We start from the raw sequence: 22,841 nt of genomic DNA, 5'->3' as shown, positions 1-22,841 counted from the left end.
TACACTGTATTTCTTTTTTGTGTACCTACTTATTTATGTAAATGTGTGCGTTTAAAAATGAAAAGGTTACTTCTGAGAAGAGTATTGAGATGAGGAGGTAGTCTAGACAGGCTTTCAGAATTATCTGTATTTGAAATTTACAATGAGAATGTATTAATGCAAAACCTCTGTAATTAGAAATTTTAAAAAGAATGCATTTTTTAAAAGAGAAAACTTCCCAGAATTATGGCAAAAAGGCAAACAAGCTGCTAGGGAGTGTGTCAGCCTCTTTGGATTGGCAAACACGTTCCGATTACTACAAGGCAGTTTTGCATCTTGCCACTACCACTTACCAGTGTGTGGCTTTGTGCCTCTCCGTCCTCATGTGTAAAGTGGAGAAGATAGTATCGACCTCCTAGGTTACTGTGAGGACTGAATGAGTTGTTCCTTGGGAAGTGCCTGGCAGATAGTCAGTGCTGACATGTTTGCCATTGTCATCTCTACTCTACGTTTTAATATGTGGATCATTCTGTAAGATCCCAAGTACATAATGGGTCTGTAGAATGTGTGTCGATAGCCTTTCGGGGCTGTTGGCTTTTGAGTGCGGTCAGGAGTGTAGCCTGAGAATTACGTTTAGTAAAGATGTTCGTCCAGGAAGCCAAACTGCTGCAGTACAGGAACTTACTCGCCTGTGGTCAGACTTACTATAAAGAAGGAAGTAAATGCAGGGACTCAAGGAACAACACATCCCCACGTGTCCTCCCAGACATCTCTGAGCACTTGCTGAGGAGCAGCTAGTCAAGTCCCTGGGGCTGGATGGAGGGGGACAGGGAGTTAGTGTTCATTGGGTATGGAGCTTCCATTGGGGAATAAGAAGAAGTTCTGGAGATGGATGGCGTGATGGCTGTACAACAGTGTGAATGTACTTGATGCCACTGAACTGTATATGTAAAAATGATCGAAATGGCTAATTCTATGTTATTTATTTTACTACAGTTAAAACGGAGAGAGAGAGAGGAAGGGGGGAAGGGAAGAGGGAGGGAGGGGAGAAGGTAGGTGGGTCATTCGCTAGACAGTCACGAGGAGTTGGTCTCTGTTAATGGAAGGAAGAGACTTCCATGTTTTAGAATTAGTTGCCATCTTGTCATAGAAATTAAGCAGTATGATCCCTATTTATGTTTTGCACAAGATGATAGAAGATGATAGCACCTTCATTCCCATGAAAGTGGGCCATCGAGGCACAGGAGCAGTACGTGCATAATGGGGGATGCTTTCTTTCAGTCTGTGGTGGCCAGGGTTGTGTACAACTGGTCACCTGAGCAGGATCGCTTTGTCTTCCATCAGGGTGATTCCTAGCTGTAGTGATTGAACAGCTTCCTTCTTTCAACAGATATTTACTGAGCCCCAGCTGTGTGCTAAACTCTGCTGGGTGTTCCTGGGTAAGATGTGACTCCTGCCTCCGAAGAGCCCACAGTCTGATATGTGAATGGAGTCATCATGCCAACAGTTGGATTCAATTTAGGATAATAAGCATTAGTATAGACAAACATTTCAAGTGGCATGGGCTCCATTTTATTGCTTTGAATACTAGGTTCCTGGTTGCCTCAGCACAAGTTTTTGAAAAGTGTGCTCTGTTCTCTCTCTTCTGCTACTTCTGTCATAAATGAAATGTCCGGGTGATCATGGGTCTTTTTCTGGGCTCTCTGTTCTGAGGTCTACTTGTCTATTCCTGCTGCAGCACCACACTGTCTCTATCTATCGCTGTAGCTTTTATATGCCCACCTTATTCCTCTTCAAGAGTGTACTAGCTAGCCTTTGTCCTTCATATTTCCAGATACATTTTAGAATTAGTTTATTAAATTACATCACATAAAAATAAACCCCTCTGGATTTTTATTGGGATTGGAGGAATGGATTTGTTTGGGGAGAATTGGATATTTCAGTCCATGAATATGGTATATTAGTTGGTTGTTTTGTTTTTTAACATCTTATGGTGTTTCCAACTCCCAAATAAAAGATTGTGTATGCCACTTGGAACTAGTTGTCCCCTATCCTTCATTCCCTACACATTTAACTCGGTAAATCCATTCTGCATTGTAACCTACTTACACTACTGCGTTTAGGAAGTACCACAGTGGTTTGGCTGCTCTTCTCCAATAGAGAGGAGCAGTAGAGGGTGGGGCTTTCCTTCTAGAAGCTGGGAGAAAGAGAAAGGGGAGGTTAATGTGCAGGGTTGCCGTTGATTCTGGAAACATGCGTGAAAACGTAGCAAGTGATTTGTTGATATTATGTTGCGTTACACAGTAAAATAATTTAAATCTGTTTCCAAACATGACCATCCTGTATAGCCAAATCACTTAGAAATTCCTCTGCTGTTAGAAGAAACTTGTTTCAGAATGGCACAAGATTGTCTCATAGGAGAAGAAAAAATGTAACTCCATGTTTACTGCTAGAAACTAAAGCTTTGTGGGGAATCTTAATTTTATAGAGAGGTGGAGAGGATAGGGCAGCAGGTACACCTGTATACTTGGTTTTCCAGCCCTTTCCCACATTCCATTTCTGCATGAGACTGAGTTTCCAGGGGCTTTTTCACTGAAATAGGTTTATTTGATGATTGATTTTGCTGTTCTGGGCTCTTCATCCCCAAGCTCCTCCCTTCCCCTACCTCTCCCCCTGAAAGCATAAAATGAATGAATGAATGAACAAGCAAATGAATGAACAAAGACTTAGTACTGGGAAAGAATGTGTGCATTTGTTCAAGAAATATTTGTGGAGTGTCCACTGTGTGCTGGGCCCTATAGTTACACAGATAAAAAAGCAAGGACTCGGTCTTCATGAAAGTTATAGTGTTTCTCTGTAGGTTCATCTGGGTTTTCGACAAATACAGTCCTAATGTCCACCAATAATGGCAATTTTTTCTTCTTTACAATCCTTCTCCCTTTTTTTTTACTCTATTGTGGTGACCATGGCCTACAGCCCAACATTGAACAGAAGTGGCAAGAGCAGCATCTTTGTTTTATTGCAAATCCCAGAGGGAAATCTCTACCAGATTAAGGACTTTTCTGTCTGTTCCTAGTTTGCTAATTTAAAAAAAAATTGTGAACGGATGTTGAATTTTATTAAATTCTTTTTTTCTACGTCTTTGAGATTATCATAATTTAAAAATTTTTTACATTTGATTTTTAAAATGTCAACTTTATTGAGATAATTATATACAACAAAATGCATCCATTTTAGGTATACAGTTATATGAGCTTTAAAAAATGTATATACTCATGTAACTGTTACATGAGTAGTGCATTCTGATGAGTGTAGTGCATTCTGATGACCCCAAAGCTCCTTCCTGCCCCTCTGCAGTTAATCTCCCCAGCCCCTGCCCCGAGGCACCCACTGAAGTCTCTCTGTCAAGGTAGATTAGTTTCTGCCTGTTAGAGAATTTCATATAAATAGAATCATGCAATATGTACTGCTTTGTATCTGGGTTCTTTCCCTGAGCATGTTTTTAAGACACAACCGTTGTGTTGCCTGTACTTCGTACAATAGAATACAAGTATTCCATTGTAACGTTACACCATCATTTGTCTGTTCACAGTTGATAGACGTTTGAGTGGTTTCCAGGTTGAGACTGTTATAGACATTTGCATACAAGTGTTAATGTGGTTATGTGTTTTCATCTGTCTTGTGTAATTATCAGATATTGCAAGATGGTAAACATACCTTGATCTTTATAAGAAATGACCAAAATGTTTTTCTCCAAAGTGGTTGTATCATTTTATATTCTCAGCAGCAATGTGTGCGAGTTCATTGTCCTCGTCCCCCTGTTCCCTTTCACCAACCCTGGGTATGGTCAGTCGTAATTTTAGCCATTCTCATGGGTGTGTGGTGGTATCTCTTGGTGGTTTTATTAGCATTTCCCTGATGACTAATGATGAGCATCTTTTCATGTGCTTATTGGCCATTTGTGTATCTTCTTTTGCAATGTGTCTGTTCAAATCTTTTACCCATTTTTTAAAGTTAGGTTGTTTGTTGTACTGAGTTGTAAGAGTTGTTTTTTTTTTTTAATATACTATGCCTGCAAGTCCTTCGTCAGATATATGTGTGTGTGTTTTGAATATTGTCTCCCAGTCAGTGGCTTGCCTTTTCCTTTTCATAACAGTATCTTTTAAAGAGTAAAAGTTTTTAATTTTTCTTTTTTCTTTTTTTTTTTTTTTTGGTGAGGAGGATTGGCCGTGAGCTAACATCTGTGCCCATCTTCCTCTACTTTATATGTGGGACGCCTGCCACAGCATGGCTTGCTAAGTGGTGCGTAGGTCTGCGCCCGGGATCTGAACCAGCGAACCCTGGGCCACCAAAGCAGAATATGTGAACTTAAGCACTATGCCACTGGACTGGCCCTAAAAGTTTTTAATTTTGATGAAATCCAATTTATTAATTTTTTCTTTTACGGTTCATACTGTTTATATTCTAAGGAATCTTTGTCGATTCCAAGGTTCATAAAGATTTTTTTCTGATGTTTTCTTCTAGAAGTTTTATAGCTTTAGCTTTTACTTTAAGTTTACAGTCTGTTTCACATCGTTTACTTTTATCATGTTAAACCTGAAGGTTCATTCTTGGTATCTGCCCAATGTTGACGCAATGTATTATTTTTAACATGTTGCTGGATGCCGTTTGTTAATACTTTGTTTCAGCATCTGTGTTTGTAAGTGAGATTGGCCCATGATCACCTTGTAGGGTTTTGAGATATAAGTTTTGCTGGCCTCATAAAATGAGTTGGGGCATGTGACCTCTTAATTCTGTTCACAGTATATTTGAGTTTGGTTGGATGATTTGTTCTTTGAATGTGGGTGGAACTTCCCAGTGGAGCCATCTGGACCTTGAGTTGACAGAGAAGATGGGGCCTTGAAGCTTGCTTGGGGAGTAGTATATCTTTGGTGGCCCAGAGTAGCGTGTGGAGATGCAGGTGAGAGTACGCCCTGGCTCTGGTCAGGAATGGCAGAGATGGAGGTTGGAGCTGCACAGGCTGTCCTTGGGGCTTCATAACTGCCTGGGCTGTGATCTCCCAGTTGGTGTCAGAGGCCTCGTGTTTTCTTGATGGAGCCATCATAAAAGATGTTGCCAAGAGGCGCTGTCTGCCCCAGGGACTCCCCAGGCAGTGGGTGTTTGGGGCAGGATTGGCTGGATCCCTAGAGACTCACCTCTTATGACTAGCACAGTTGAAGTTCTACTGGGTAAAGCCAGTTCAAATGAGGAACTCCTTTTTAGGCCAGCTTTCCTCATATTCTGGGAAAGGAATGGAATAAATTTCTGATTCTTGCTTCCTGAAAGATGACGGAGAATCTGCTCCAGAGAAAGACCCTTAGAGCAAAGCTGAGCTCAGATCTCACCCCCTGGGGGCAGTGTTTCCGATGTCCTTCCCCCGCCCCACCCCTGCTTCTTTCCCTGCTATCAGAATTTACCAAATCCCATGAGCTGCTGTTTCCTGTTAATGACTGAGATTTTGAGTCTCTAACAGTCTGTTTGCTATCAATCCCTTTTGCATGTTTCCCTTACCAGGACCTTTGAGGGCCAGGCACGCCTCCCAGCTTGTCCTATCTGTACTTTATTAGGCGCTTGTGTATACGAGTCAGATATTTGGTGAATTGAATTGAAATGCCTCAAAAAACATCCCTAAATGCTGACAGAGATGTGCTAAGTGAGGCTCTCTTGGAGCAGAGACATGCAGAGAGGATGGGTGGGTGAGCGTTGCTCTTGCCTGAGCTTTGACGCCAGCAGGATGGTTGAGCTGTCTCTGGTCATTTGCAGAGCGTGTTTCTGTGTGCCTGTCTGCTGAGCTGTGGAGAGGTAGGCCGAGTGGGGCAAGAAGAGGCCCCAGGTGTACCCGGGGCTTACGGAGCACCACAGCAGAACAGTTTCTTTGTGTTCATTGAGATTCTGTTGCTGTAATGCCTGAGGAACAAACAGCACCAAAATCTTAGACGCTTACAACAACAAATATCTGTTTCGTTCTCATGGCAATTGGGCTGTGGCTAGACTGTCCCAGCTGGGTCAGGCTGGACTTAGGCTTTGAGTCAAGTTCAGGGTCTTTGTTCTGGAGCCCAGACTGAAAGGGCAGCAGTACACGGGGTGCGTTCTTACAGTGGATCATAGGAGCACAGGAGGTGAAGCCAATCACACAGATCCCCTGAAGGCCTCTGCTTAGGTCACATTCTCAGACATTCCAGGAGCCAAAGCAAGGCCTGGGCCCGAGCCAGCACCTGATGTCAGTGGGGTGGGAATTATAACTGTGTGCATGGACCGGTGGCCCTGCAAAGTCACACAGCAAAGTGCATGGTATCTAATCCTACAGCTTCGGGAACAGTAATCCCATCCATTCTAGTCTTCTCTTCAGTGCCTCCAGGAAGTTCTGGAAGCATCTGTTGCCTGCTGTATGTAGCATGCACAGTGCCTGGCATGGAGGAACTTCTCTGATGTTTGACTCAATGAACAAGCATAAACCCACTGAAGGTTCTAGTTTGATTCTTTATAGAAGAAAGTTAAGAGTCATGCTACTAAAAGGAGTCACAGGTCTTATAAAATTGCTTATAAACCAATGTCAGAAGAATGTTGTCCTCGTATGCCATTTCTCTGATTTTATTGACATTTTGCTCAAACTCTGTCTTGTTTCAGGGAAATAGTGGAACATATGGTCCAGCACTTTAAAACACAGATCTTTGGGGATCGGAAACCAGTGTTTGATGGAAGAAAGAATCTCTATACAGCGATGCCCCTCCCAATTGGGAGGGATAAGGTAAATTCACAGAGATGTGTTTGGATTAAACAATGTGCAATGAAGTAAAATTCAAACATGTTGTAAAGTTAATTATTCCTTTTGTCACATACTAAATCATTTCACCTAGGAGGAAAGAACTGCTAATTAGCTATGTGCTTCATCCTGAGATCCATAAAAAACTACTTTTCGTGTGTTGTGGTTTTCAGTGATAGAGGGTTAAGTTGTCCAGGTTCAGAGATAGGAGTTGAGAACTTCTTGAAACCACTAAACTTTTAAATGTAAGATGCACGCATACACGCACGCACATGCCACACACCACCACCAGACAGGAGCCTGGATTATGTGGTGGGATTATAAAGACCTACGGAAAAGGATGTTCATATAGGTGTAGGTGTATGTGACAATCGCAGTAAAACAAAGCTAATACCTGCTGTAGCCAGTGATTCATCTGAAATAATAATCATAATTAGTCAACCTGGGAGTAGTGGTTGTATTAAAATATCTCCTTTTCTTGTTGTGTTTATCCTTATCATGGCTTTATTTAAAAATTAATAAAATTTCTGCCTAGAAGTTGTTACTTCTTGGCATATTTTTTGACAAATGGGCTGCTCTAGGGTGATGATGGGTGTTATTTAGTAGAAGAAGAACAGAGACTCAGCTCAGAAATAATCTTTACACTTAAAGACTTAAAACAAAACAAAACCCTAGTAATTTAACAGCCATCCCAGTGAGAACAAAAAAGCAGATTCCTTTTGAGAACGACCTACACAATAGCTTCTTAAACCCCCAGGTCCCCGAGCAGCAACACAGATCAGCATTTACAGGATCTCACACTGCTCTCTTGTGACCTGCAGGTTCTCTACAGGCATTCAGTTTTTTTGCTTTTGCGTTTTAATGATAATCTTTATTATTACTATTATTATTATTATTTTTTTTTTTTAGAGATCTAAATTAGGCCTGTTTATTTTCGTCTTTAGAAGAAAATTATTACTTATTTTTAAATACTCAGGTGTTCATGTGGGTTATGGTAACCAAATAGAGATAATATGATGAATCTAGATTTGGCTTTTAATTTTAGTTCTGCATCTGGAATCCAGTGGTGATGGGGAAGACAAAAACTTCCCTTGTCTTATTAGTCTTTCTTGACCACACTATTTACATGAGTCTTGAATGTGTCAGGCATTTTCGGACTTCCCGTTTGCAATTCCCCTTTCTTCTTTTTCTTCTTCTTTTTTTTAATGAGAAGTTTCGCGTGCACAATATTATAATTCGACTTCTGTATACACTACAGCGTCCTCACCACCAAAGTCTAGTTTCCGTCTGTCACCATACAGTTGACCCCCTTCACCCATTTTGCCTCCCCCCGCCCCCTACCCTCTGGTAACCACCAGTTTGTTCTCTGTATCTGTGTGTTTGTTTTGTTTTGTTTGTTCGTTTATTATTTTTTTTTTTTCCTATTCCACATGTAAATCATGTAGTATTTGTCTTTCTCTGATTTTTTAATGGCAATCTTGAAATGGCTAAGCTCCTTTTGCCCGTTGGCTGGCCAGCAGGCCGGGTGATCTTAGTGCACGGCAGTATGGCTCAGAGTTGCCGTGTTCTGATAAGAGTGGGGTACATTAGGGCTGAGGGAAGGTGATAAGGGCTCTGTACCAACTGGTCTTTTGGTGGTTCTGAGAGATAACAGTGGGGCATCGCTGGGTATTGCTGGGTTCAGGGTGATTGACATCCATGTTCCGAATTAGAGGGAATCCTGGGACCATACGCCTGTCAGCTGAGTAGGATCACCCCTTGCAAATTAGCTTGCTGGGCATTTGAAATGTATTGATTATAAAGTTTGTGTTTAATTTGCACATTTGTTTTTGTTTAAAGTTGTATAAGAAAAACGCATGAGGAATTTATTCACAGTTTTGTCTGTACATATTTATAATTAGACACTAGGAGGGGCATAGGAATATTTTTCCTTCAGAAGGGGTGGAGGAGTCAGTAGGGTATTCAAATTTGAAACATGTCGTTGTAGAAGTTATCACAGGCTCCAGGGTAAAAATAGATCTGATTCCAGTCCTTGCTTTGCGTTTACTCGTGGTGGGACCTTGGGTAAGCCACTTGACCTTGCCAAGCCTCAACTGCTACACCTATAAAATGGGGAGATTGTGTAGAAACTGCCTCCCAGGGTCCTTGTGAGAACTAAATGAGTGAATATACCCCAAGAAGAGCTTCTCCACTTTTAGTGTGCTTCCCGCCTTCGTCCCTCTGTTAAAATGCAGGTTCTGGGGAATTTACATTTCTAACCAGCTCCCAGGTGATGTCCATGCTGCTGGTCCCAAATCATACTTTGAATTGTCAGGGTTTAAAGTTCTTAATTACAACACCTGGGACATATACACACTTAGCAGATACTAGTGGTTACTGTTACCAGTCTAAGGGATCTGTATCTGTCATCCTCACCCACGTTTCTCTGGGGTGCCCTTCATGCCCACAGTAGCCCTTCATACCTACTGCCCAATACCTAGTGGCCACTCAGTGTCTCTTAAATTTAATCCCACCTATTCTTGTCCTTTTTTCAGATGAGCTTAGAGAACTTACCCAAAGCCACAGTGTTTGGTTAGCGTAGGGTCTCCTGATTGCAGACCAACCCTTCCACTCATTTTTAAGGTTCTGTCAAATATTCGTGATATGCAGAAATTAATCTCTTCTGTTTGATAGCTAATGTGATGTTACCCTTTCCTGTTCCCATACATTCACATCTTGTAGCAAAGTGTCATCTTTTGTTGTTGCTGTTTCTTTTAAATTTGCTCTTTTTTCTGGAAAGTACTTTTCTTTGTATCATGCTCACTTCTGTGGTAAGAGAGAAAATCCTTTAGTGTCCCGTTAACCCCATGTCTGCCAGTGGCTGGATGGGGGCTGCAGGTGGCTCTCAGCCCGGCCTGCACACAGAAAGTGTCCTGTGTCCCATGACCTTACTCAAGGAAGGCAGCTCTTGTTATCTACTCTTTTTTGGTTTTTTTTTTTCTTTTTTGGTGATGAAGATTAGCCCTGAGCTAACATCTGCTGCCAATTTTCCTCTTTTTGCTGAGGAAGATTGGCCCTGGGCTAACATCCGTGCCCATCTTCCTCTACTTTATATGTGGGATGCTGCCACAGCATGGCTTGATAAGCGATGTGTAAGTCTGTACCAGGGATTTGAACCTGTGAACCTTGGGCTGCAGAAGCAGAGTACATGAACTTAACCTCTGTGCCACCGGGCTGGCCTCTTTTGTCATCTACTCTTAATCTTCCCTACTGAAATACTAACCCATCTGCCTTAATTCCAGCCCTTGTGTGGAAGGAGAGAGCCACTCCATTAGGGCTGAAAGACCCTGTGATCCAGGCGAATACCTCACTTTTCAGAATAGGAGACTGAGGAAGTTGTACAAGTTGCTCGCAATTTTGGACTTAACTCTTTGGTCCTCTTTAGCAGTAACATGACATGATTTGCAGGATTGTAATATGTCTCATTTGTTGTTTTGGCACTGGGATCGGCCCTGGGCCTCCCCTTGTCAGCTCTGCAGCTTCCTGGAGCTACAGTCTCTCTCTGTTTATTCACAGAAGGTGTAAGTGCCTCCTTCCTAGAAGGAAGTGGCATGTTAGGCCAGATGCACAACTTGAATCCTTAACAGACCCTGCGTGGAAGGCATTCACTGTGGAGAACACCAATTGCACAATATTCGCTGCACAGCGCTCCTGCCTATTCACCCCGTGTCCCAGATCGGGTGTGCTGGGGCCACAAGCGCCCAGCTGGTGACTGCTGGCCTAAAATGAGAGATGTCAGGGCTTCTGAGCAGGGCAGTGGAGTTTCTGCACTTGGAGGGTCAGGAGGTTTGAGGGGAGGGCAGAGGTGATAGGGGGCAAGGAGCTATCCCTGGGGTCCCCTCCTTGGGTGGCACACAGGTAAAGGGTCTGCTCAGCCTTATCTGCTCTTCTTTGGGACCATCCTTCTGCCTTTTGGGGCTGAGGGTCCTTCCAGTGAAGCGCAGCATTTGTCAAGATGCCTTGAACCCAGCCGGCCCGGGTCAGAGGCGCTCAGCAAGTGTTGCTTACACCTAACAGCAGCCACTTGCTGTACCTGCTGGTTTCACCTGCCAGGAGTGACTGAATTCCCAGTAAGACTGTGGTTTTTGTCCAAGATAATTTGGAGGGGCAACAATTTGCTTTTCGAAGAGATTCATTCCTGTGCAAAGTCACAGAAGGCCTTCAATATCAGCTCCCTGTGCACATTTAAAACAAGATGTGACCTGCATGTCCCCTTCTGGAAAGGGCCCATGGCATGGGGCCTGGCAGCTGTGGTCCTGGCACGGGGTCTTGCTACAGGCCCTGGGGAGGGCCTGCTCAGGGTCTGGACGAGTGCAGTGGCCCCATGGCCCTGCCAGCGCTGTCACTCCTTCCTTAGGAACAGATGGCGGCCAGAGTATGGGGCCTTGTCCCGCACAACAGCCGTTTTGGACAAGAAAACCCTATTGAAACACAGCTGCTTTTCTGTGCGTTCTCTCCTAACTCCGTACACAGTTTCTTCATGTTCTTTACAGGCTGCTTTCCTTTCCTGTGCTTCCTAGCTGTGTAGGCGCCACAACAGGGCTTTTCCCATTACAGTTCTAATTCTGTCACCCTGGTGCCTTTCAAACAAAGGGTGTTGAGTGTGTGGCTGTGGTCTGTCCGTGAGATTGAATTTCACAGCTGTCTCTCCGCTTTCCAGGCCCTGGACTGGTGCCGTTTGCTGACACTTTGGTTGTCCATGTGGAGGAGGTGGCAGTTGTAGCATTCTGGTGTCACAGGCAGCTTCGTACGGGTGCTGGCATCCTGGGCTGGCACACGCACTCTGTGAGGCAGGCGGGCTGCCCTCTTGTCCCATATGTACAGACAGGGAGCCTGATGGAGCCACCTGCCCGTGGTGAGACCACAGGAGGTTACAGAGCTGGGAGCCACCACGTCCTGTGGACCTCCAGTGGGTGGCCTTTGGATGCTGCGTTATTGGGACCAAGAGCTTTAGGCTGTTCAGAGACTGAAGCATCTTGGTCTGTGGACCAACTCTGCTGGCCAGTAGCCCAGACAGACATGAGGACTGTTCTGAGGCTTGTATCACAGCTGACGCCCAGTGCCACCCTGCCCATGTGATGTGACGTTTCAGTTGAAATCTCCATTATCTCTAAGCTATTAGGTAGGTGTACCAGTCAGCGTCTCAAGACACTATGCCTGGCAGAGGACACTGTAGAGCCTAGGATTTCTTCTGTTCCCCTTTTATGGGGGCCAAGAGGAGGCTGGACTAGAATCTATTTAAAAATATAAGTATCTTTTGCTAAAGGAAATACACCCTTCTGAATCTCTCCTCAGTTTGACTGTAGAGGCATTTTTGAAGGATGACATTAACAAGCATCTAAGTAGTTACCAATTCACAGAATTGTTCTTTAGTTACGCTAGGTTTACGCTGTTGGGTAGAGTTGTACGCGATTAGGCTTCAGGTGCCTACTGTGGAGGTTGGTGTGTAATGTGGAAGTTAGCATGGTGGTTCCCATTGATGTTCCACCTCCCACCTGTTCGCCGTGTCCTTGGCATGCCATTTCTGAACAGGTGGACCTACCTTCTCCCTGCTGACATTGGAGCCAGGTCTCTGCTGGTCCACACTGAGACCCTCCTCCCCACGCCCAGCCAAGCCACAGGCCATGGTCACATCGAGGCTCCATGTACTTTTCTGGAATCAGAGTGTTGGAGGTGGACACTCGCCTCTTACTGCTGCGTGACCTCAGCAACTCGTTCACCCTCTCTGGACCTCAGTTTCCCTAACTGAAAGTAAACACAGGCATGAGGGAGGCGGGAATGATAGGTTATTGGGTGAGTTGCATAGTGCCTGCCACTTTATTAGTACTATGTTAAAAGCTAGCCTTTAGTTATTATTACTTTGATATGACTTACTTAAATTTTTATTATGAAATACAGTAAACAAAAAAATATGAAAAGAACAGTAATGAAAAAAATGTCCGTGTACCCACCATCCAGGCCGAAAAGTTCCCTCCTCCCACCCCCGAACCCGCCTCGGTGCTCCCCCATTGCGTTGCCTCCTCCCCTCTCCCACACACTGTCCTGATGACTCAGGTTAAATTGACCCTTTGCTCGTTGGTTTTATCAGCAATGTGTGTCCCTAATGCATGTTTTGTTCTAAAAGGAGTTGTACTGTGGTGTCCTTGTGTGGCTTGCTTCTTGTACTCGCTATTAGATACTTGAAATCCATCCATCTTGAAGAATCTGTTCCTTGTTCACTGTGGTCTCCTCCCTTGGATGGACCTTGGGCCGTGTTCAGTATGGGGCTCTCAGGCATGGCGGTGCTCTAAGTGCTGTTGGGCGCATGGGCCTGTGCTACAGCATGCCTGGGTGCAGATAAAAAGGATGCGTCTACCGGGGCACAGATGTGCAGGCGACTTCCAGGCAGTCTGACTGCTGCTCTGGTCATGTTTGAACGAGGTGTAGCAAGTGCGTGAGGGAAGGAGCTCCTTGGGAGCTGAGGATGAGCAGACAGGAGTTGAGTACAGGCTTGCTGAATGAGCGAGGGAGTGAGTGAGTGAGTGAATGCAGGTGCCTGGTGTGGTCCAAATGCTTGACCTGGGACAGGATAGCTGGGTAGGAGTTTGCTGGGTGCCTGAGCAGGGAGGGCATCCAGGCGGGTGGTGCAGAAGCAGTGGGATAGAACCCCCTTCCTTCTGAGACTGGGAGGCTCAGGGGACCTGAGTAGGGTGGACGGTGAGGCTGGGCACGTGTGATGTGGCTGTGCATCTGTGTTGTGTTGCCCTGAGCGTGGCAGCCCCCAGGCCTGAGCTGAGGCTCTCCCGGCCCCCTGTCATCCCGGGCTGAGTGGAAGAGCTTTAGTGTCAGCCCTGCCAGGATCCCAATCCTGCCTCTGCCCTTTCATAGCTGTGTGGCCTTTGCCTGGACTTGCAGCCTGAACATTTGTGTTTTTATGTATAAAAAGTGGTGAATAAAGTCTCCCTTACTGGGATTTTTGGACATTTAAGGATAAAGTATATATAATCCATGACCTGTCAAGTAGTCATTCCATAAACATTGGGAAGTATTATCAGCAAATACCGAAATTGCTTCAGTCACCAACTGAGTGGGGTTTGTGTATGCCATAAGTTCAGGAGGTATTCATCAGTTACCGTGTAATAATTTAACTACAGGGTTTTAAGTGGTGGAGTGAAGTGATCGGGTAAAGGTGGGTCTGGACATCACGTGGAACAAGGTAGTGGGGTGAGGGGTGATTCAGAGACTGGGAGGAGGAGAGAGAGAAATGGATTCGTTGTTTACTTCTAGGATTGAATCAATAGGGCACGCTGTTGACCACTGTCCAATACACGGGCAACTAGCCACACATGGCCATGTAAATTTAGATTCACTAAAAGTTAATAAAGCAAAAAATTCACTTCTCATTCCCACTGGCCACATTGCAAGTGCTCAATGACCACATGTGGCCAGTGCCTACCGTCCCAGGCAGCAGAGGAAGAGACCATTTCCATTATCACAGAAGGTTCTCTTGGACAGGGCTGTTACAGACCATGGAGCACTATTGTGGTAAATATTCTGAGGTTTTGCTAAGAATTTTAACTTCTTCCCAGGAATTCTAATTGGTCTTGTGGTATTTGAAGCTGTTTTCTCTGCCATTCTGTCCCTGGCGATACCAGTCCTGCAGCATTTCCTGCGCCCTGACAGGGCACAGACAGTAGGACAGCTTCGCGGAATGCGTGTGTGGGGAGAGCCCAGTGTGTGACGTCCCCGCCGCCCACAGTCTTCATGCAAATACTGTGATCTTCCCCCATTTTATTGTAAATGTGTTAATCAGACAGAAAAGGCAAAGGAATTGTAGGATGCCTGCCCATCTAGATGCTACATTTGTTAGCATTTTGCTCTGTTAGTTTTACCACATGTCTGTTCTGAGAAGACTTTTTGTTTGTGATTTATTCACTGCAAAACTAGCTTATGGAATCTTAAGGGACCCAGAAAATGGGAACCCCCAGACCCACTACAGCTTTCTCAGTTCCGTTGGGGGAACAGTGAGCTGCCCACGCCCCCTTCCTCTGTCCCAGGAGCAGCCTCAGCCTGTGCCTCCCACCCCCACCCCCGTCACTGACCCCATCCCCTTCCTCTTCCTGGAGCGCCCTCCTCAGAGAGGCCAACCCGGTCCCCCAGGCTGAGCAGCTGCTGTACGGCTTCCGCCCCCTCTGGCATTGCCTCCTCAGGATACCGTCTCTTGCCACTTGCCTCTCCTGGCTACTGCTGTGTATAGGACTGGGCACAGAGTAAGCACTAGATATCTGTGGAAGGAAGAGATGCCCAGGTCTGACTTCAGTCACTGGGCTGGTGGGCTTAAGGGGTGTCCACACACCCACACATATGTGGTCGATAAAGGACTGACTGAATTTCTCTAACCCAGGAATGTTCTGGAAGCTGACCCACCGCCTTCAACCCCCAATAGCTTCTTAAGAGGGAAGGGTAAATAACCATGTGCTCTGGTCCCTCACAGGTGGAGCTGGAGGTCACGTTGCCAGGAGAAGGGAAAGATCGCATCTTCAAGGTGTCCATCAAGTGGGTGTCCTGTGTGAGCTTACAGGCATTACATGATGCACTTTCGGGGCGGCTGCCCAGCGTCCCCTTTGAGACGATCCAGGCCTTGGACGTGGTCATGAGGCATTTGCCATCCATGAGGTGAGAACCAAAGAACCAGAAGCATCTGATTCTGACCCTGAGCGTAACCTGGAGAATATGAGATCTCTGTCCGAGGAGGAGCTGATTCTTGGAGTCAGGGTGATGATGGTCATGTGGATTTCTATGATGAAAATAGTAGCAGTGCTAACATGGAAAAAAATTTAATATAAAAATAAATCACCAGAATTCTCAACCTAGCGCAAAAAGATTACCTCCCTGTCTTTGTGCACACTGGCGCCTTGTTTTGTCACTCAGCCCGATATTGTGAGCGCTGTTCCGTTCCTCTGTCGCCTTCGCACTTGGGCCTTGTACCAGTAGACTCGTATTCCAAGTACCATGCTTGACTGAGCTTCCACTATATGGAGGAGCCTCTCGGGACTGTAGGTAACACCGTGGAGGCCTCAGACTTTTGTGTTATTCTGTGGGATTGCTTTCCTACCACGTATCACCACGCTTCAGCTTGCTGGGGCAGAGGGTAGATGGACACGTCAGCAGCTGGTGATGTGCCAGATGGCTGGGCAGAGGGCTGCACTGCCCCCAGTGTGACAGCCATGGGTGACAAGGCCAGTTCACCACACCCAGACCTCGGGTTTCTGACCCAGGACGCCTGTTCCTTCCACACTCGTGGCACGCAGTAGGGCTTCGGGAACTGTGTGAATGAACAAGCGAAAGAAGGAAAACCTAAAACTCAAACAAACCTCCACTTTGAGTTCTCCCAGTACTGACCAGAACTCTGCGGTTCGAGGGGAAAGTGAGGCTTCCTATGTCCCTTCGTATGTGTAAGAGAAGGTGCCATGAGGCACCGTGTTAGAGTTTAAAGGGGGCCCTGAGTTCTCAGTCTTCAGACTTGGGCAGGGGTGACCAAATACAGGGCAGGCTGTCACTCCTGGCAGGGCTCCTCCCTCGGCCCCCAGCATATAATCTGTCACTGCTTGGAACTTTTGATGGGAGGAAGGCAGGTGGGTACAAAAAAAAAATCTAGAAAGATGATGGCCAAACTGTTGAATATATTTTTTAAATGAATAGCAAGAATTATTGGGTTTTTATTTTCTGAATTCCTTTGAATTAATTACCATGTTACTTTTATAATCAGGAGGAAAGTCTACTTTTCACTTTGGAAAAATAAGAGAAAAAGGGGCAGGATTAACACATCTAAGGGGGAAAGTGAAAAGGGCCGTCTACATGGTCTGATTGATAATGTGGCCTGCAGGTGGATAATGTCACTGCTCAACGGCGTGTCTTCCCTTTGGAATCCTTAGTGATGTTGCGTCCTGGGTGACCAGGCACCGTTGGTGCCATTGCCTGGAGAATGTGTCTGCTTCACTCACGTGGCCTCTGACCCTCAGCACACTGTCAATAACTGGCCCTGGAGGGTGTGTGAATCTTCTCACACATCCACCTCACTGTCCCGCCACACGAGGTCCAAACTGCTCACCTCTCACTCCCTGTATGTAAAGCCTCTCCATCAAGGGAGCTGAGAGAAACAGGGACTGGATGCCTGGGTGCTACGTCTTAGTGTGGTCCCCAAGGCCTGAGCCAGGCCAGTCCAGCTGCTTCGGCTGATCGTGGTTGGCATGCGGCAGATGCTCCTTGCATCTGCACTTGCACACCCAAGACAGATGTGAAGTGCTGTGCACAGATACATGTACGAGAGGATGAAGAGTAAGCATTAAGGCATTAAGGGGAGAGGAGGGTCGGGGCTCCTCCATGTGCTCGATGCCCGGTGCAGCCAGAGCCTGTCCTGGCAGCCATGTGTCCCTGAATGGGAAGCACGGCGCGCGGGGGAGCCTGGCTCACAGAAAGTTCTCCCCGCGTCTCCACCATGTGTGATGCATTTAAACCTCTCTCGCTGTTCCTACAGCGAAGACATGCCTCCCCAAGGCTGCACTTTACACTGTGTCCCCCACAGTCAGCTGTGGACACAGGTGGAGTGCAGTTGAGTAACAGCAGCTTTAAATGGAGAAAAAGGCAGAATTATCGATGAATGTGAGTGTTAGCCTGCCTGATTGACATGGGTGAACAGTGAACATGGACTCAGCCTGTTCTTTCTCAAAGACGCGCCTGGTCAGACGAGGGGTCTCTTGTTTCAGGTACACCCCCGTGGGCCGCTCCTTCTTTACCGCCTCCGAGGGCTGCTCCAACCCTCTTGGCGGGGGCCGAGAAGTGTGGTTTGGCTTCCATCAGTCTGTCCGACCTTCTCTTTGGAAAATGATGCTAAATATTGACGGTAAGCAAAGCCCCGGTCTTTACTGTGGAGTTGAGTTGCGGGCTTGTGGAAGGGCCAAGACCTTGGGAAGGGCCTGTGCGGCCGGCTCCAAACAGGGCTTCTGTCAGAGCCAGAGATGCTGCGTCACGCCGGGCCTGCCTCGCTTGTTGGGTCGGGCAGTGGTTCTCAGACTTGACCGTCAGACCCACCTGCAGGGCCCACTCCAGAGATTGTGGGGGCCTGAGGTGGGCCTGGGGATCTGCATCTCTAACAAGTTCCCCGATGCTTCTGCTGGTGTACACTGGGGCAGGATCGAGTTTTCTTGGGGGGCTGATGAATGGACTCCCACTGCTAGGTCCCCTTTGTCTCACGTGTTCGTTTTCAGCCTGGTTGGTACGAGCACAGGGTAGCTGATTAGGTGTCAGCCCAGTCTGTCGCCTTCTGGCTGGTCTTCTTCAGGTTTGGGGGTCTCTTGGGAAATTCTCAGCTGCTTCTCAGTGTTGGGGCACACAGGGAATGGTAAACTAGAGAGATCTAGACCAGAAGGGAGTCAGAAAATCCAGGGCTTATCTTTATCATCATCTGTTGGGTTTTTTAAAACCCAGTTTTATTCCTGGAGGGTGACTTTATCTCTAGACTCTACCAACCCTACTGTTGTCCCGGACTGGAGGGAGTGTCAGCAGCCTGTGACCAGGCACGAACCCCCCTCTGGCTCTGTCCCATCTCTGAGGCCTGAGGGTGAACTCTGCGGACAGTGAGACCGGAGGCCAGGCATGCTGACCCTGGCCCACAGCAGGCACTCCAGGCTGTTGGGGGCTTGGCCGTGGAAAGGGCATCATTGAGCCGACCTTGGTCATTCTTTTGCTTTTGTATCTTTCTTTTCCCACCTACAGTCTCAGCAACAGCGTTTTATAAGGCACAGCCAGTGATCGAGTTTGTTTGTGAAGTTTTGGATTTTAAAAGTATTGAAGAGCAACAAAAACCTCTGACAGATTCCCAAAGGGTGAAGTTTACCAAAGAAATCAAAGGTAACTCACTGCCCGATGCGTCCTCACCGCACATCGTGAGTTCTTGCTCCTGCACGTGTTTCTGAGGGGGGCGGAGACAGCAGGAGAAGTGAGCCGTCAGATGCATTAAACCCATTTCACAGAGTAGGAATAATAATGTTCTAAATAAATGACTTTCTGGGTGGGGTGAGGAGCAGGTCGGTGAGCCAGCAATGTCCGAGTCATGGATGGTAGGACCAGAGGGCAGCAGCATGGTTATGATCACTGTCTCGTGACGTTCTCGAACTGGAGGCGAGTTCTCATTCCTGTCATTTAACCCTCACAAGCCTGGCCATGTCTGTACCCACTGAAGCTGATTTCCACTCAAGGAAATGCAGTCTAGGGTCCGTGACCTGGCTCGGGTCCTCTGCCCGTCACTGGAGAATTGGCAGGCACCATCGCGTTCTCCACGCCCCTCTGCACCTGTCCTTTTCTGAGGGCATTCTAAAGGCCATCAGCAGTACTCATTGCTAAAAATAATCCTCAAAGAAGCACAGAAAGCCGTGCTGGCAGACACCGTGCTCTCAACTGAGCCCACATAGTCTCCCTTATGTTTAAGAACAGTGTCCTGACTCCAGCTTTGGCATTTCTGGGACGGAAGGCATCCTTGTGGGTGAGATGGGCCCAGCCCAAGTGTCACCTCCCTCTCAGGGCAAGAGAGCCCTGCAGCTGCTCCAGAATGCCCTCGATGTGGGTCTGTAGGTGCGGTTCCTGTAAAAACTGATCTGAAAGTGGGCGTTGAGCTCCAGAGATGAGTCTTGGACGCTGAAGCCCAGCTGTTCTGTGTTGCCAGGTCTAAAGGTGGAGATAACGCACTGTGGGCAGATGAAGAGGAAGTACCGAGTCTGCAATGTGACCCGGCGGCCCGCCAGTCACCAAACGTAAACGGCCTTCTTTTCAAACTCATATCAGCTCTGACCTTCACTGTCACTCAGATGTCCAAACTCTGGAGCAGTGACTCTTCTGGAAAGGACTTTTATTCTAGTTGTGAAAGTCCAAAACTATACCTTTGGCTCAGTCAGTTCCAAACTTCACCTAATGAAATAAAATAATGAAATTCCACCTGTATGGGAGGGGAGGGGAGGGGAAGGTGGCTCCCTGACGATTTTCATTCTTTAATTTTATAGGCAAGAGAATGGTCTTTTTTGTTTGCTTTCCAGTCCTCAGTGCTGAGGGTGGTCCTGGAGGGAGTGGGGATCATTAGATGAGGCCCAGATTTACAGGCACAGCCCAACCCAGGCTGATACTGGGCATCTGTCTTGTGCTGTATCCTCTGCTGTTACTTCATGAACAGTTTGGGATCCAAATCCATGAGATAACTAGCCTGGCCACAAGGATACAGTGCTGTCTTAGGTTGTCTGTGTTCATTTGGGAGGAAAAGTAATATATTTGGCCCCTGCACCGCACCTTGAGGTCCTCTGGGTCCAGTGAGGACTTGTTTGTTTCTTTCATGGTCATTCCCTGGAAAAGGCCTGCTCTGTCGCTGGGCACTGGGGATACCAAGATGCCCAGCGCCCTGTTGAGCAGGAGGGTGAGATAAGCCTGTGTGCTGGTCTCTATGATCTCCTCCCACCGGTCAGAGTCTACAGGGATTGCCCAGCAGGCTGGGCAGAGCAAGGGAGTTGGCAGACATCTCCTGCCCTGACCCGGCACGGAGGCCCACCCACCTGTGCGTGCAGGACACCACCATGTTCTCCCATCCCTACACACAGGCTTCTCCTGCCGTAGCTCACCCACGTGTTAGCTGTGGATGCCCAAGCAGACCTGGCTGTCCCTTTCTTTAGCCTATCCTGGAAGGTTTCAGGTTCTCTGGGTCGGGCACTTGGAGCACTCAGCCTGTAAACGACTTTCAGAGTCAGTCACGGTCCGTGGTCAGCCTTTCTTCATTTGCCCTGAATCCCTTACATGTACTGTAGCCACAGTGTGTTGTTTGTAATTATTGCATATTGTAGGCATGTAAGTATTTTTTATTTCTTAACTCCAGAGATAAAACAAAAGTTTAGGGACTCAGGAATATTCCATATAACCCAGAGGGTGCGATTTGGTTTTGATCCCTGGGAGGTGCTTTGAAGATTTGCTCCCCACGCATCACCCTACACCTTCTTCAGCCTTCAGAAAGCAGACCCATGAAAGCAGCCCTGGGTGAGCAGGTGTCTGCAGGGCTCTGCTGCCTGTCCCCTGGGGGACCCTGGGGAGCTCTGGGCCTGAGCCACCTCTTTGCTTCCCTAGATTCCCGCTGCAGCAAGAGAGCGGGCAGACGGTGGAGTGCACAGTGGCCCAGTACTTCAAGGACAGGCACAAGCTGGTTCTGCGCTACCCCCACCTCCCATGTTTACAAGTCGGACAGGAGCAGAAACACACCTACCTTCCCCTAGAGGCAAGTCCCACCTCCCTCGCGTCTCTGTGGGCTGGTAGAACTTCTGTGGGTAGGGGGCTGTGCAGCCTAGACAAATGGCGAGGGCCCCAGTCAGCACCCAAATTTGGTCATCCCTGCCACTGTGGGACCTTGGACAGGTTAATGGATGCCGTCTAGCCTCAGTTTCCCCATTAATAAGATGGGCTTGATAACTCATAGGATTCATATGAAGTTTGAGAGCATGGGACCTGCTGGGCAGAGTAGAAAGTGCTCAGAAAATATACTCTTTCTTTCTTCTTTTCTTGTCTAAAATTCACTTCTTGTTTGAAAAATCCTCGCCTTGGAAAAGATCAAACGCTGAAACTAAGACACAAGTGTTTTTTCTGTTAGTGTTTTAAATTCTTGGTTCTGGTCCAATTACTCAAACATCTAAGGCCAGGTTTTTCCCATGCCATGGTCCAAAAGGTAGACTTCCTTTCCATCAGCACGCAGCTTTATACTCCCATGTTCTGAGGACAGAGAGTCCACAAAACCCAGCGTCAGGACACCGACCTGCCGTGCTGGTGGGTGGTCTCAGAGGCTATGCTTTCTTTTACCAGTGCACTTCCTGACTCGTGTTTCTGCTATGCTGGGTTTACTTAGTGGGGGATTTCTCTTGTCAACCAAAGGGCTGTGGAGCAGCCCTGCAGGTATGCCATTCCTTGTGGATTTCAGGAACAGCCACCCCCACTGGTATTTGTGGGGCGTTTGACAGTTTACACACAAGGAATAGATGTGTCATAGGCAGAGCCAGGACACTAGTCCTCGTGCTCGGCCTCAGACCTGCACCAGCTGCCCGAGCACTGCTGCTGACGCCGTGTTTGTGCATCTTCTTTGTAGGTCTGTAACATAGTGGCAGGACAGAGATGTATAAAAAAGTTGACCGACAATCAGACCTCAACCATGATCAGAGCAACTGCCAGGTCAGCACCCGATCGGCAAGAAGAGATCAGCAAACTGGTGAGTGTCACATCCTCAGGGCCAGTCCTAGGGTGGGGGTACCCTCGGGAATCCAGTGCCCAGGACAGGGAACTCCTAATGCTTTGGACAGACGTGGCTTCTAGAAAGAAGCAAAGACCACCTCTGACTCTGTGCCTTTTCTTTCTTCCATTTTCAAGATGAGAAGTGCAAGTTTTAACACAGATCCTTATGTTCGTGAATTTGGAATCATGGTCAAAGATGAGATGACAGATGTGACTGGGCGGGTCCTCCAGCCACCCTCCATCCTCTACGGGGGCCGGGTACGTGGAAGGCTGGGCCAGCAGAGTGTCTTGTGGGTGTTTGGAGCGTGTGTCTGCAAGTTGATGGTAGAGCTGCAGCATTTGACCCCTTTCAGGTTGGAACCAGCACCAGAGGTGTAGACCATGGTCAAGGTAAAGGACTCTTTCTCCTCTCCTCTGAACCTGTGACAGTTACAGGGCTTTGCAAAGGGCTGGCTTTCCTTGGACCTCTGTGAAGTTTTCAGAATTACTTTTTCTTTTCAAAAGGTAATTTTTGTTATCCCATCAAACTTTTAAAAACATCATTCTTTGTATGATGGGTTCTCTGCCAGTGATGAATTATTTTCTAGAAGCTTATACTGGTTTTCTGTTTTTTAACTTCTGTTTTGGAGGTATTTGGTAGCAAGCAGAGCAGGTAGTCCCAGGCACGGGATCTTTGTTTGTTTGTTTTTGCCTGTTTAACCTCCAGCTTGTATCAGTTCATAATCAAATGTGTCCT

The 22,841-nt window shown here is 47.0% G+C and overlaps 1 protein-coding gene across 2 annotated transcripts in view; it reads left to right on the top strand.

Annotated features, from left to right (window-relative positions):
- The window catches only part of AGO2 (argonaute RISC catalytic component 2), a 124,112-nt gene that overhangs the window by 67,067 nt on the left and 34,204 nt on the right, over positions 1–22,841 (top strand). For both annotated transcript variants that reach the window (XM_058564992.1, XM_058564991.1), the window contains exons 3-10: positions 6,646–6,766; positions 15,294–15,475; positions 17,566–17,702; positions 18,575–18,709; positions 19,521–19,608; positions 20,957–21,104; positions 21,963–22,082; positions 22,241–22,363. In XM_058564992.1, coding sequence (XP_058420975.1) covers positions 6,646–6,766; positions 15,294–15,475; positions 17,566–17,702; positions 18,575–18,709; positions 19,521–19,608; positions 20,957–21,104; positions 21,963–22,082; positions 22,241–22,363 — 1,054 coding nt within the window. The remainder of the gene's footprint in view (positions 1–6,645; positions 6,767–15,293; positions 15,476–17,565; positions 17,703–18,574; positions 18,710–19,520; positions 19,609–20,956; positions 21,105–21,962; positions 22,083–22,240; positions 22,364–22,841) is intronic.

Source organism: Diceros bicornis, chromosome 21 (assembly GCF_020826845.1).
Source record: "Diceros bicornis minor isolate mBicDic1 chromosome 21, mDicBic1.mat.cur, whole genome shotgun sequence".
NCBI lineage: Eukaryota > Metazoa > Chordata > Mammalia > Perissodactyla > Rhinocerotidae > Diceros > Diceros bicornis.
This window is presented reverse-complemented; position numbering and strand designations above follow the sequence as displayed.